General features: G+C 39.5%; 1 protein-coding gene across 1 annotated transcript; it reads left to right on the top strand.

Annotated features, from left to right (window-relative positions):
• Positions 1-12,811: 12,811 nt before the first annotated feature.
• On the top strand, positions 12,812-16,473 carry LOC104604872 (CRIB domain-containing protein RIC10-like). The gene is made up of 5 exons (XM_010269442.3): positions 12,812-13,251; positions 13,613-13,686; positions 13,782-13,888; positions 14,024-14,132; positions 15,855-16,473. The coding sequence occupies exons 2-5, from the start codon at positions 13,641-13,643 to the stop codon at positions 16,073-16,075; spliced, it is 483 nt and encodes a 160-aa protein (XP_010267744.1). The 5' UTR covers positions 12,812-13,251; positions 13,613-13,640; the 3' UTR covers positions 16,076-16,473.

Below are 16,473 nucleotides of genomic sequence, written 5' to 3'. Positions count from 1 at the left end.
CCTAACCCTACTTTTTCAGGTCGGGTTTGGGCTAACTCGGCCCAAGTGGCAGCCCAACATAAGGTCATTCAACAAGGCCCATTGTTGGGCTTATGTGCCCCACCTTGTTATGAGGGGTCCAGTTAATTATTTCAAGCCAACAATGATTTGACCTAATTACAACCACCACAAGGAATAACCATTACCCCCCATGTCGGTGTGGCATCTGGCTTCAGCTGGCATGGCATGGTTTCTAGCAATGTTAGAAATTATAATTGTTAATTACAGACTACAGTCTTATAAGGCTATGTTTGGTTTGAAGAAAAAAAGTAGAGAAAGAAAGGTAAAGATAGGAAAACTTATACAAGGCTTGTAAAGATTATCTTACCTTTTCCTTCAAACCAAACATAGCCTCACTAAACAACAGAAAGATGGAAAGATATATAACAAGATATGGGTAAGTCCCACTATCATCCTCTAACCATCAAACTAACGTTACGTTTCACCAGCTCTATGAACAAGACAGCGGAACCTAACCAGTAACCACTGTTTTTAAGACAATTAAATGTAGGTTTTCTTTCTTCTTAAGAAACAAGGAAGTTTGTAGAACTCAATTTATATATATATATATATATATATATATATATATAGCTGGTGCAAGGGATCCTTCTGAAGCAGAAATGTTGACTTCTGTAGAAAATCCTCTCATTTCCAGCAGGAGGAAATCGCCAAGTTGGAAATGGATGAACTGTTAACATATATGCGGTGCATGGTCCCTTGGTGACCTCTTTTAGAGCTGAGATATACTGTATTTATAGATAGACTCCGCCATTGCTTTATATGGCTCAACTGAAGCTCATGAAACTGGGCACTTGACTTGAGCTCTCGTCAGGGCCGCCTCAGGCAATGTACTTCTGGTCGAAGAGGATTGAAATGCGAGTACAGGAGATCCGGACGGACCCCAATATTAATTCAACCATCCAGCAACAGTAGTCTGTTGTAATATGATTTTTAAGTGTCATTCAAAAGATTAGTAGGGTTAGTTTTGTAATTTTAATCTGTTGTCCTTTGTCTTTATTTGCACGTACCCTGTTCACATAAGTTTTGACATTTGTCAAAAATTTCAAAATTTTGTTTTCCCTCCACTGTTGAGCCTAATTTTTTGATCTCCTAATATGTGTTTGGTTGCGTAGACGTTTATGGATAGGTCATTTATTTGTATTTTTTCACTTTAAATGTTTATTTATACCTTTTCACTTTAAATGCTTTTTACTTTAAACGTTTCATATTTTTATTGTTTGGTCGGGCTTCACTTTAAACGTTTTTACTCTTCAAATCAAATTAATACCCATTAAAGTGCGCCACATTAGCATTTGGTTTCAAAAAACGCTGGGGTGTTGGGGGAAACAAGAATTTGATGTTTCCTCAAATGTCTCATGTACAAAAATCAAAGTGTTTCAGTTTTCTACCATTTATTTGATAAACGGTGAAACCAAACAATTGTTTCATTTTGCTTCATCTGCAATAAACGCCAACGCCTGTGTGGCGCTGATGTGGTGGCGTTTTTTCAATAAATGCCCACAGAACCAAACACAACCCTAGTTTGTTTGAATCCCACATTGGAAAATTTCAAGTGTTAAGCTTATTACTACGAGATGGCCTTTCCCTTATGGGGACCCAAATGGGGTACTATTGATATGGTCTCATGGCTTGGAATGGTTGGGGATTCTATTTCACACATGCGCCAAGCCGGGTTGGGTCGTGGGTGTGGATTACTTGCCTACTTTTTTTATTGGTTTTCTTTTAATTTGAACAGTTCTGGCTTCGTTTTAAACTTGTTTTAATTTTGAAATCGAACAAGTGACTATTCATTTTCTTCTTTCTAATAAAAACTGTCGGTCTTGACTTAGCATATCTTTGTCACAACTTTTATTGTCATCTCTCAAAAGAGTCGCCACTTCTTTCTCTTACATTAGAAAATCTATTTATACCCTACACGTTTTACTTTTAGCATTTTCACTCATTCTTTGCATACTGCATTCATTTTCCGAGTTGAGAGATTGTTGTAGTTCGAGTTACTCAGTATTCTGAGTGCACGGTTACTGAGTGCCTTGATGGCTATTGAATCCTGGAGCAGAACGTTGAGTTTCTTATACTGCATTGGACATTATCCAGAGGCAAAATTCTACTTAAGGGCAGTGTTATAGACACACTTTAGCCGATAACTCTTCAAACCCCATTTACCTTTATATCTTTTGCACATTCACAGTAGCATCCACTTTCACCCACAACATCTTAAGTAGAATTAGTTCTTCCTTTCCTGTCTGTGTTTGCTCTAATTTTACAATGGATGCTATTAGAGTTGTAATTCCTAATGTCTCAAAAATTGTACCTTTTGATGGAACTCATTTTGTACATTGGCAACACAAAGTTTACTCTCTATTAGACATCCATGGTGTTGCCTACGTACTTGATGACTCTCCACCAGAGGACCTATATGAACCTGCAAAATCCACATTAACTCAAACCTGGACCTCACTGATATGATTTGTTGGCATGCACTTCTGAATGCTATGACAAACCAACTGTTTGATGTTTGCCGAATGTACCCCACCGCTCGGGTAATGGACCTCCTTGATGAACTCTGCGGTGAAGAGCTTCCCGACCTCTTCATCGACTACCCTCCACCGCTCCGGGGCAAGGTTGGGTTTTCTTTGTCTAACTGGTCTGAATAGAGGGTCCACATTAAGTTTATGATTTATTATACTAGGGTCAATTCCGGGCATTTCTTCCGCGGATCGCGAAAACATTTAAATTGTTAAGTAAAAAACATACTAGCTATGTTTGGAGTGATTCGTTTATCAATGCACTGATCTGGAGAGTCTTGGTCGATTCGGTCTCAGACACCGGTATGTGGACTGTCTCTTCCAACGGGGCAGCTCGCTCCTCAATGTAGTCTGTTGGTCGCTCTAGTTTGACATCTTCTGCTAGTATGGCCTTTCCCTTGAGGGCAGCTACATAGCACTTCCAGGATTCGAGCTGATCGCCTCATATCACCCCTACTCTGTAATCTGTTGGGAACTTCATTGCTAGATAGTAAGTTGACACTATCGCACATAAAACATGCGTAATAGGGTGACCTATGGTTGTGTTGTAGGGGATGGAGTCGTGACCACCAAGAATGTGTGCTCGAACCGGACAATATCCGGCCACGCGCACGCCTCCACTGGTACTGTGACATGACCTATAGGCCTGACTTCCTCTCCATTGAACCTTACTAGTGGGGCATCTGCTAGTTTTAGATCGCTCTGCTATAGTTGCAACTTATCAAAGGTTCCTTTGAAGAGGATATCGGCCGAACTGCCTGAATCCACCAAGATCCGCTTCACTTCGAAGTCATTGATGATCATCTTTACGACCAGGGCGTCATCATGAGGATACTGAATCCCATGAGCATCATCCTTGGAAAAATAGATGGGCTCTTCGATCTGAGGTCACTTGGGTGGGTTCTCTGTTTCATGCTCCAATTCTCGGACTGACATTTTTCCAGCTACTACTGTGCACCCTCCTACAATAGATCCTCTAGTGATCATATTAATCACCTCACGGATCAGTCTTTCTTCTAGTAGCAGGCGAGGTGGCTGCTCGTTGTCTGCTGCTTTCAGGGGCATCTTTCTTTTGATCTCCCTCTCGGTCCCCTTGTCCTTTTACCTCATGCAAGATGTACTTCTTCAAGTATCCATGATGGATTAGCTCTTCGATCTCATCATGGAGCTTTCTACAATTTTTTGTGCTATGACCATGGTCCCGATGAAAGTGACAATAGATGTTCAGGTTCCTGGTCGTTGGGTCTCCCCATAGCCTGGGGCCCTAGGTGGCCATCTGACGATAGAGGAGTCTTTGATGGCCATTAGGATCTCTCCTCGCTTTGCGTTAAGGGGAGTATAGTTGGTTCTCTCCATTGGCGGGGTCTTGGAACACCGACTCGACCTGTAACTTCGCAAGGGGGACTTGCTCCTCGAGCTCGGGGACTTACTTCTTCACTTAGGGGACTTGCTCTTTTTCCTTTTCTTGTTGCTCGTTCCTTCTTCTTCTCTCTTCCTCTTCTCTCCTCGGTTGTCGGTTTTCTAGTTTATCTCTTCTTTTGTACTAATAAATTGATCGGCCAACTTGAGGAACTCGGTGATGTTCTTCGGTTCGTTGGCCATGATGTGCCACTTAAACTCTTTATGAGTGATTCCTTTTCACACTACGGTGATACGTACTGCTGGGTCATGGTCTGGTATCTGCAGGCATGTCTTGTTGAAGCGTTTGATGTAGCTTCGAATTGACTCTCTTTCCCTCTGCACCACATTCAGAAGGCTCTCCTATGACTTCGGGCACTTCTTACTAGTGATGAAGTGGGCTGTAAACATATTTGCGAACTACGCCCAACTTCTGATCGAGCCTGGTGCAAGGTTTCTATACCAGTCCGAACTACTCCTTTGAATGTGGTGGAGAAAGCCACGCACATACAAGCCTCATCGGCCTAGCGAGATGCATCTGGGACTGGAATGTGTCTACATGATCGTTAGGATCAAAGGACCCATCCATACTTGTCTAGTAGTGGTACCTTGAAAACTTTCAGCATCGGGGCCGCCAGGAGCTCAGGAGATAGGGGGGATCGCCGGTGCAACAGAGCGGGCATTGTTCTTGTGGCCACCGAGAACACCTCCTCTCTTTCTCGACCGATCTGCTAGATGGTTGGGCTTCGTGGGTGGACTGTTCCTTGCTGATGAATGGCGAGTCTTGCGATGTTGCCGCTGCTATTTCTTTGGTGGTGCAGCATTTGGGCTGCCAGCTTCAGTATTGTAGGGCACTTCGATCTTACTCCGAATGGTAGGGCAAGGTGGTTCAGGGGTTCTCCTCGCCGCCTGTTCAGTGCTGGATATCGCGGGGAACTGAGGGGTCTCCTCTCATGCCCACACCTTGGACCCCGAGCTAACGATCTACATTACCTGGATGTGGGACTTGCTGACTGCGCCTCTCGGGCTGGATGGGTTTGGGCCTATCCCTCGAGCTCTTTCTTTGGGAAGCAGGGGGAGTACGCCGGTCGCCTATTGTACCCTGTGGCAGGGTCCACCCCGTGGGAGGGATCGATACCTGCGAGGTTCTTTCACCGCGGGGAAGACTGGCAAACATTTTGGTGAGCCTGGTGCTAATTTTGGTTCTAGGTCTGCCCTTGATGATGATTTGCCAACTGGTTTGGTTGCAGTGGTGGAAACTGTTGCTGATATTGTTGATAGAAGTAGTATTGCTGGAACTGATGGATCTGGTACATTTGAATTTGCATCGTTCAAACGCTCTGGACGAGGTCGTTGAACCGAGAGTGCCCGACCCCAGGGGGAATCACGAAGGGCTCCGAGAATGTGGCGCTCACTTGGGGGAGCAAGACACTCACCTATTGGGTAGTTTGCGACATGATGGGACCCCGGAGACAATCAAGAAAATGGTGAACTAGTCGATTGTCATCGAGGGACCCTGGGGAGTGACTGTTTGCCGCTCTTACCCCCAGCGATGTTCATGTCGCTCTTTCCGTTGTGGCTGGATGATTCCATTGAGGCTGAGATTGAGAGTGAAATGGTAACTAGGACTGGGATGACCTTTCAATTGTTTCCCATAGACGGCACTAATTGATGATGCGCGATCTGGAAGCTCCTAGCTGGAAGGTTGCTTGGACGTTCTCATGTGGCAAACTAGATCAAACTGTAAAACAGGGATCAGAGAGACCGGGGTGGGTGACCCAGTGAGGTCGCTCCAATGCTTAAGTCAGTATTCTAGTTGTGGTTGTGAGCTAAAATTTGAGTGCTAGAGAGCTTGAATGTAAGTAATCGTGCATACCTGGGCCCTGGAGGGGTTGTTGCTCTTATATAGCTGAGTTGTCGTGGGTCTCATGAAACGGTTCCGGGATCTTTGGCCTGAGTAGATGAGATTCATTTATGCTTTAGTCCGGGAGTAACGTATCAGTCAATGAAGTCTATCGTTACCGCCCGATCCGAGCGGAGAGAGGATAAGGCATGCCGTTACGCGGCGTGATCTCATGAGTTTCGGAGTCCGCTGGGAAGCTTTTGGAGTTGATTATGTGTAACTTCAGTTCCTAGGCCCCGAACTGGCTTAGGTGTCGAGGTGCCTTTATGCCGAGGTGACTGGTTTTTTTTTTATTCGAATAGTTGCGCCTTCATTTTAAACTTGTTTTAATTTCGAATTCGAACAAGTGATTGTTCATTTTCTTCTTTCTAATCAAATCTTCTGGTCTTGACTTAGCATCTCTTCGTTGCAATCTTTAATGGCGTCTCTCAAAAAAGTGTCACTTCTTTCTCTTGCATTAGAAAATCTATTTATACCCTGGACGTTTTGCTCTTAGCATTTTCACTCATTCTCTGTATACTATATTCATTTTCCGAGTTAAGAAATTGCTACAATATTTCGTGTTAATACTCAATATTACGAGTGCATAGTTAGTAAGGTTGTTGAATCTTAGAGTAGAATGCAAAATTTCTATAGTACAATCGACATTATCCAAAGGAGGCAAAATTCTGGTTAAGGACAGTGTTACAGATACACCTCAGTCGATAAGTCTTCGAACTCCGTTAACCTTTATATCCTCTGCACATTCACATTCACAATATCATTCACTTTCACGCATAACATAGTCAAGAAATAATCCAATGTTTTAATTGCCTGATTAGGTGTAACTGTTGCGTTAGTTGCTTCAAAACCAACAATCGTAGGGACCCAGAATGTAAAGTTGAGCGTTTCATGCAACCTCGAACTTTTCAAAGTGTACTACCTTCTATTTCTATTTTCTAAAGCTCTCTGAACGGATCGAGAGAGAGAAAGGGACCACAAGAGCGTTGAGTAGTGGCTTTGCCAGTCAGAATCATTCAGTTCAGTCAGATCTTCAGAAGTCGTCAAAAACCACCGTTCACCATGGCCGCATTAATTAATATATACGAGCCAAAACACCATCTGTACACAGAACTTCCCACTGCTATACCGCTAGAGAGTAAAGACTGCTCAGCTTCATCATCACAAGCATCTTTCATTTCAACTGATGATGGCCAGAAAACCCATTAATGTACAAAGTCAGATGACCATGCCATTCTCTGGAGTAGTACTCCAAGCAAATTCCGACCTCTCAGGTTCTCAACATACCATGTTACCCATCCATAATACAACTACTACTGTAGAGCTGTTGTCATCTAGTCCAACCTTGAGAAGCGCAGTGGTCCGGCCGGCAGGTGGCAGCCTGGTTCTCTCTTGTAAACCAAAAGGGTTTCAACTAAAAGGCATTATAACATGGGGATAGTACTTGAAGCGTGGCCCCGGCCGGACTCGGAACTGATACAACCAAGCGCGATATGCATGGCCGGTTATCATGTCATCAGTCATCACTGACGACTCCGGATCTCCTGTTCACAAGGACTCTACCCACGTCTACCTAGGATACATTACCCCTATGTATTGGAAATATCTCCCAATGTATAATACTATTTATGAAGATGAGATGTTCTCCATGTGTGAACTAGATGTTATGTGAGTAGATGTCGATAGAGTTCTTTTGGACAGGAGATCCAGATTCATCGATGACCCTGCAGCCGAAGCCGAGAAACTCACCAACTGTGCTGATTTTGATACAAGGATTTTGGTTTGAAGTACACTGTACACTGGTATTCCTTTTACTGAGGGTCAAGTCTAATAACAAAATATTCTACTACCTCTCTCACTCCCTTTTTCTGTTTTCTCGTCACATTTTCTGGTTGAGGCATAATGCATGATTGTGATCAGAATCAGCTCGTGGATGAGTTCACATCTCCGCCCAACAAGGGGCTGCCCCACAATGGGAACATCTCCCGATGGTGATATCATCGGGAATGGTACTATCATCGGGAAATGTTCCCAATATATGGTGGAAATGTGCTGTGGGACGTTGTGGGGTGGCCCCTTGTGGGGCGGAAATTTGAACTCCTCGTGGATGGGAATAGATGATGGGTTTGGGTTGGGATAATCGACGTAGAAGGTTTAACTCATAATAGGGTTTATGGGTTAGGACTTGTATATATACCACAATCCCATAAAATTCATGATGACGATGATGGTGGTGGTTGCGACATTATTAAATAATGGAAATTGTCTAGAACTCACCATGAGTTTTCAGCATTTCTCTTAAACTCACCACAACTTTTCAAAACGTCTAAAACTCACCATGTCAATAAGTTTTTATTTTTTAAAACTCACCTTCCGTTAGTGTGCACTGTTAATGTTTCTTAACAGAGGTGTCCATGTCAGCATAAATAATAATTTTTATGACCAAATCACCCTTGAATGATGAGTTAGAGGAAAAGGGTCTTTTTCGTTTTTCAATTTTCTTTTTTTTTTATATTTTTATTGTTTTGTTATAATTTCTGTTTTTTACATTTTTCTATTTTCTACCATGTATAAAATTTCCTTTATTTTTTGTTTTTTATTTGCAATTTATGTGTTTTTTCTATAATTTTTTGTGTTTTTTCTACAATTTTCATTTTCTGATTTTGTTTTTCAATTTCTATAGTTTCTATAATTTGAAAATAATTTTTTTGTGTGCAATTTCTCTAATTTTTTATATTTTTTGTAATTTCTGTGTTTATATATTTAAAAATATTTTTTGAACTTTTCCTTTTTTCATCTCTAAATATTAAAATATATGTATGTATTTTATACATGTATATATTTTATATTTTTCTATGATGGTTAAAATGGTAATATATTAACAGCCGTTAGTCTCTTTAACGCCAAGTTAGTGACATGGTGAGTTTTAGATGTTTTAAAAAGTTGTGGTGAATTTAAGAGAAATGTTGAAAACTCATGGTGAGTTTTTGACAATTTCCCATTAAATAATAATATCTAGAAAATTACAATTTTGTCCTCTTTACCTTCCTTATTTATCTAAACAATAAATTTTTCTTATTTATTCTAATGACAACTTTAGCTTTCACCTTTGTTGCTACTTACTAGTTATTGGTTAGGAAAATATTGCACAGGCCATATCAGGGGATGTTCTACAAATCATGAATGTTTTTGTTTTTTTTTTTTAAATTGCCACATAATAAAGAAAACAAAAACACTTTCATGAACACTATGCATTTTTTCAAAAGTCAAAAATAAGTTGGTTTTGTTTTAAAAAAACCATACATATTTTTGAAACCATCAAAATAGTGATTTTTAAAACAAAAACAAATTTTCTGTGAAAATTATATATATATATATATATATATATATATATATATATATAATTTATGGAACATTATATTAAACAATCAAATGAAAATATGTTCTTTAAGCCAAAAATTCAATAACACATTTTTGTATTTCAGTTTTGGAAACAAAACACACACATCACATATTGATGTTTTTGTTTTTTATAGCAGGGCATATAAAATCCTAAGTGCCTAAGCTTTTTAGGAACAGATCGAATAAAATGAAATACCACATATTGATATCATTCTTCTTAATTATAAATGTTAGTTTATATATTCTACATCCAAAATAAACAAAACGTTCAGTCTAAAGTATCTATTTTATCATGCCCATACATGAAATCTTAGAATTAAAATCATCAACAGGCCAACAGTTTATAGGAAAAGCTTTCTTTGCGATGTGTGTAGATATATTATGATTTTACAAAATGAAACTACTAAAATTAAATTACAAGATGTACCAAGAAACCAATATAAGAGTAATTGTGGGTACACTTCTTGCCTTCATGGGAGAAAATTAAGGCTTTGTTTGGATAAGTTTTCTCTTTTATGATTTAGGCTGCTGGATACAAAAAATGAACCAAAATTCTTTTTAGCCTTTGATAAGGTTTAAGGTATTGATGTGATACTCTGATACGGGGCATATCGTATCTGTATTCATGGTTATGGATACGGGATATATTACGCTATGACTGGGTACGTATCCCACAATTCGTGTATATTGGCATGATATGCCTCTGTATCGGGCCATATCACATTGTATCGGTGGATATGATCTGATACACACAAATATGAAAGCTATCTATGCCTAGTTTGACAAAACTATATATTTACTGCTTTTGGATTGTTTATCATCTTTAATAAAAAATTAAAATATATAATTATAAAAACTAAATAAATAACTTTTGATTTAATTTTCCAAAAAAAATAATAAAAACTAAAATTTATAAAAATAATATATTTCATCTATCTTAAATGATTTATATATTTTATTTTACACATAATTATATGTTAATAATGAAAACATAATTATCGTTTGAAAAAATAGAGCTATTATACAAAAAGTACTAAATAAATAAATTTTCCCAACAAAATTAATGGAATATAGAAAGTTATAATTATAAAAACCTTAAATGAATAATTTAAGATTTAATTTCCAAAAAAAAAAATTAATAAAAACTTAAAAATTATAAATAATTTATTTTATCTACCTTATATGATTTATATGCATTTCCCTAACGTCTCCAAGTGTTTCTATATCTTTCATTCATACCAATGCATTTCCAAAACGTATTTGCATTCATATTTGACTTATCCAATATGATACTTGATACCAATACTTTGATAAGAATTTTTTTTTTTAAAAAAAGTAATAATCTAAAGACAAAAACTCTTTTAAGCCCAAAAACACAAAACCTGAAAACTTGCATCACAGCTATTGCATCCAAAAGCTTATTCAAGATAATAATTGGTATAGAATCACATGATTGACTTGATCTCCCCCCTCTCCGTGGCAGTTTCTATATTTATATCTCTACTACTCTGTCAGTTTCAATATCACGCCTTAACTAGCTCCAATTTCTTTATTATTGCAGGCATTGTATATGATAATGGTGTCAACCCACGTAGGGTCATCTTCATTATTTAAAATCCATTTTTATTATATATATAAATATATATATATATATAACTGTTGTGCTTAATCAAACAGCTTGCACGATCCAAAACCTGTCTTCCAACTATGCAACAAATCACCTAAATTTCGATATTTTTCCCATAGTAAGCCCGGAAACTCAAAGGGTTGCGTCTTGGTGAAGCTGTGCTGTGTCCGACAGCCTCTCTCCGTTTGCATGGAATTTGTATGGATTAATGTCACACAGGGAGATCCCTATAGAATGCAGAATAATGCACACCCTGTCCAACGTAACCAGTCAATCTATTTTTTCTTTTTTTTTTTTGGTTTTTCAAATTTCCGGATCAGGAAACGGTGACACTAAGATATGTTGAGGTTCACATCAGTAGCGAAGTAAAAAAGGGGATTGTGTTAGGCTTAAGCTAGGCAACAACCACCGTCAAGTCATCTCTCATCTGCCACTGCCCACCAACCATCAACCACGGCTTCACATAATTTAATGTTTCCGAAGAACAAGTTGCATAAGCTGCTAGAAACTTTGTTGGAAGTTGGTGGGATCGATTTGCCAAGGAAGAAACAACGCCATTCATCATATATAATAATATAAATACAAGATAACACCAGCATTTGTATTTTGTAGAATTATATTATATATTGCTTGAAGCTAAAACAGAGAACATGAGGTGGATTCATCATTCATAAATGGAAAACCAGAGGCACACAGAGGAATAAACCTATGTCTAAGATTTAAAATTATTTAAGCATCTGGGTAGAATGAATGATTAGTGATTTAAAGGAATCCTGAATCTCTGTTGTTTTGTCGATTGAAAACTTAAAATGTTCATAGATCATCCATCCTCTAGAACGTAATAGGTCTCATGTCCGCTCTGTTTAATTATTATTATTTTGCTTTAAAAAAAAAAAAGCATCAAATGATAGTCTAAATCCACCAATCTAACGGCTTTAATTGGGAGAAGATGGCCCGGTATATAATTTTCTGATGCACAGTGAACCTGAAGAACATTATAAAAATACGAATCAAAGGGAACGCTCGTAACTTGTAAGCAATCAATAACTATGAATGTCTATTCATTACATTACATGATCTACCCAGACCAGCCCTGAACTGTAATCAAACATCTCAAGTTCAAAGCGCTGACGCCTGATGGCTTTGGAATTCAATTCCTCTCAAAAATCAAAATCCCTCGTTTCTCGAGATTCTCACTGTCTTTGGAATTTCTCATCTGCTCCAGTCCCCGACCGGCCGACCCACTTCTCTCGTGCCATCACCCATTCACCCTGCAGAGAGATGAGTCACGAGTCACGAGTCACGAGTCACGACTCAGGTTGGGTGAAAAATCAATAAACCCGACCTCGAACCAGTTTTATGAATTGGGACTCGGGTTAGCTCTTGGTGCAAACCGAGCCGAGCCGAGCAAACACATCGACATCTCATCATCATGATTCCATATTTGGGTTCGCGAGTCCTCAGGAGACGAGAGGATTTCATGTCCACGGTTAACATCATCATACCAACAAAATCATGATTCCACATTTGTCTGCCAAGTTTCTTCAATTTACGAGGTTTCTATTTTTCCTTTTCAAAGGAGAGACGGAGATACCTCCTTGGCTTGGACATTGAGAGGATATATCTGTCATTTAGTGTCAATGACAAACAAACCCAGTTATATTTTTTCTAACCAAATTGCCCTTCAGTCAGAACAGGGCAAGGCCTCGCATTCAAACAACTTTCTCTATTTATATCTATATATATTTATAATATTATTGTCTGTATCAGTGTGTGTGTGCAACGAGAGAGAGAGGTAGCGCGATTTACTCGGTTTAACGGCAACACCACAAACGTATCCCCAACGAAACAGGGAGATGACATTTTTTAATTGGCCCGTCTTCTTGTTGTACCCCTTCTCTCTCTCTCTCTCTATCTCCTTTAAAATCCTTGACTTCTCTTATCCTCTGTTTGGGAGGTTTCACGATATCCTCCCAGACCTCTTCCTTCTGCTTCTCTTCCCAACCTCCTTACGCCCCCATTAATGCATGAAGCCTTTTAGTTTTAGCTTTAATTTCTGATCTATACCAGGCCCCAAACTCTATTTTCCCTCTCTGCCTGTGTGTGTTTGGCCTGGGTCTCTGCTCTCTAATGCTCTAAATCTAGACCCGCCAAACAGACGACCCAGGTTTAATTTCACATGTTAATTGTCTCCTTCGGGCTTCAACCACAAAGTATCAAAGATGAATGACAATGGAGTTTGTTGACGAGAGGAGGAGGAAGAGGCAGAGGAGCTAACATCTGAATCTCAAACCTTACGATACCAAACAAACTAATCAACTTTTCTTCGTCGAAAGGTAACATTAATGTTCTTTCTTCTTCTGAATCGTATTAAATGCCACGGAGATCCTAAACCCAAGAGTGTCATCGACACGTAATTTGTTTATTTGTTTTTTTTTTTTTTTCATCAACGGCAATGCACCCTATTATTATTATTATTATTAACCTGTTTATGTTTTCCGAGATCATGGATTTAATACATACCAATCGCCTGGCTTCTCCTGCTGCACTCTAGTTAATGCTCAACACCTTTGCTTAATTTTCTTGAGCTATATGGAAATTTTTCACGAATTCAAATCCATATAACCAGGTCTGTCTCTGTATTGTTTGTGTTTTTTTTTTTTTTTCCTCTTTTCTTCGTTGATTCAAATCTTGAAGGGTCTGTGGGATTTGGTCTATAACAAAGATGAAGGGGATCTATAAAGGGTTCAAGTTCATTTCCCAAATCTTTGGTAATTCCTCTCTGTTGATCCATTTCTCTTCTCTTTTCATACATTTTCATCTACTATGAGCAAAAGATGAGAAATGGGCTGGTTTGTCTCTGCAGGTGTCAAGGAAGTGAAGGAACGCGAGATGGAGATTGGGCACCCAACAGATGTTAAGCATGTGGCTCACATTGGGTGGGATGACCAGAATTCTGCTGCACCCAGTTGGGTACGTAACATCTTTAATTTCTTGCTTCTTTCTTACATATCACACACACACAAAGCTTGGTAGATGATAGATGATGGATCCACTCTCTCTCTCTCAATTTTATTTGACATTTCTTCTCTGTTTCTGGCATTGTAGATGAACGAATTCAAGACTTCACAGGATTACTCATCAGCGTCCGTAAACAACATTGCTCATGAACAAAGGGATTCCAATCCTAGTGCTGTTTCACCTTGGTCTTCTCAAGGTAGGTTTCATTTCATGTTTCCCTCTCATCAGGCCAGATGTCACCTTATTCTACACATCCATCGTGCATTGGGAATATCTCCCGTGAATAATAACTAATAAGTACAATTATAGGATGTGCGTGTAGGGTGCCTGTGAAGCGCCAGGTGTGAGGAGCATATCCGGTCTCCTCCTTTTGAGGGTTAGTTTAGTCAATTAGAAAATGCACAAGATGCTTTACTTCCAGCCTTCCACAGTGTGAACTGTGAAGAGGTAGGGACCGTTTGGGTTGTTGTCTCACGGGACACGCTTTTTTGCTACCCACCACCTATTGAGTTTGTTTGAGACTTACAAAAATAGGGGAATCTTTGGATTGGCAAATTGACACCCTATCCTTCTTAATAAAGGAGAATGGAGCTGCAGAGCAGAATTAATTCACCCTTCTAGAAGGGAATGATTCTGTTTGATCACGGGCTTCCTGGACCTGGACGATAGTTCCCTTACCGGGTCGGGCGGGCCCACTATTGGTCCATCCGAAGATAGGGAGATCCAGTGACCGTCGATTCAGAATCACACGGTGACTTCTGGACAATAAAAACACCATTGGGATCCATATTCCGCAGTGCTGATGAATCTAAAGTTGATCCCATCATTCCCTTCCTGTGGTCGTTCGGTCATTCCATTAATAATTTGGTGGTCCAGTTCAATGATAAGCTTCATATGGTGATGATGATATTTCGTGTTTGGAATCTCCTTCGCTGCCTGTCTATTTACATGTTTTGTATGTCTGTGTTTTCTCTATCATACCAGACCTCAACAGTCTTGACTCTTGAGGCATAACCACTCATCTTCCTTATCCAAATTAGTATTGGCCCAGCCCCATTGGACCTACGCCTTACCCACTTGATGATATTAGGCCCATTTGTTAATACAGGCCTAATTGGGCCTCTATAATTGAAAAACAGATCCGCAGGGTTCTAAACGAGTATAGATTCTGTTTGAGAGGGCTTTTACGGTGATTGAGCTGCGTGGAAAGTTGATTTTTGGATTTGTATAAGCCTATTTTTAGTTTTTGATTTTCATCAAACAGGGTTTTATGACTTCTTCTATTGTCTGGTTCATACATAGGGGTATAATTTGGGCGGACCCTCCACCAATCCAACTGAAATTTTACACAGGTTAGGTTTAGATTTTTTATCCTTGGGCTGGGTTCGGGTTTGGGCTTTTTTATTTTTTGGGTTGGGCTCAGGCCTATCTTTTAGGTAACCCAAACCCAATCTTAACTTGGCCCAATTATACACATAGATACATATATAATTTTAGAGTAAATTTATTGACCAACCTAAGCCTGGCCTGAACCTGAGCCCAACTCAAATGCATCAAATTATTGACCTCAGGCTTGATCTGGGTTAGAGTCTTACGCCTAAATCTTAGGATTGGGCATGAATTGATAATAAATCTGGCCCAGCCTGCCCAATTTGCACTCCTATTCATACAATGCCAGAAGCCTGTGTAAAAGTCTCTCCAAACGGGCACATGTATAATAGGGAATTTGGCTTTGGTCAGGGCAAAGTCCATTCAAACAGCTTTTATAACGTTGTATTGAGAATATCTTCTTGCTCATATGCTTTATTTATATAAGGTCGTAAAAGGCGGTTGGAACGGTGTGGGTATGGAAGCCGATCTCATTTATAGGTAGCGTTTAAGTCGATTTAATGATTTGTTTGTTACAATGAAATGACAGATTTTGAGCAAACGATGCAATCCCAAGCAGCCTCAGAGGCGTTGAACGACACCGCACCTTCAGACATCCCAAAAGCTCCCAAGAAACCTAAAAAGAAAAAGGTGAAGTCATCGTCGGCAACTTCTCCCAAGTCGGGGAAGTCCTCCAGAGCAAAATCATCAAAATCTTCATTACCGGAAGTGGAGACAGCACCTTCTCCTGCGCCATCAAAATCATCATGAACATCCATCTCGTTATGCTTTAGGTGTATGTGTGTATTGGAGGCCTTTCTATGTGCAAAGAAGCTTAAGAGGGTGATGGGTTCCCCCTTTTTTTTTTTTGTGCTTGGGATTTTCACTCTCAAGGCCACAAAGAAAGACAGGTGGGTTGGATAATGTTTCCTGTGCAAAGCAAAGAGGAAGTGCTTTTTGCTTCTTTTCCTCGTAAGGTTAGCTTTAATACAATGAAAATAATAATTTATTATTGGTGAACATGGGGGGTATCGGGAAGAAGGACAAGTATTCAGCATTCAGCATTCTGCATTCAGCATTGATGTTTAGCTGTTCTCCAAATCTTATATCGGCCTGTACTTCCTAAATTGGAATATAGTTGAACTCAAATGACTTGTTTATGTTTGGAA

Source organism: Nelumbo nucifera, chromosome 1 (assembly GCF_055504915.1).
Source record: "Nelumbo nucifera cultivar China Antique chromosome 1, China Antique-T2T, whole genome shotgun sequence".
In the NCBI taxonomy this organism is placed as follows: domain Eukaryota; kingdom Viridiplantae; phylum Streptophyta; class Magnoliopsida; order Proteales; family Nelumbonaceae; genus Nelumbo; species Nelumbo nucifera.
This window is presented reverse-complemented; position numbering and strand designations above follow the sequence as displayed.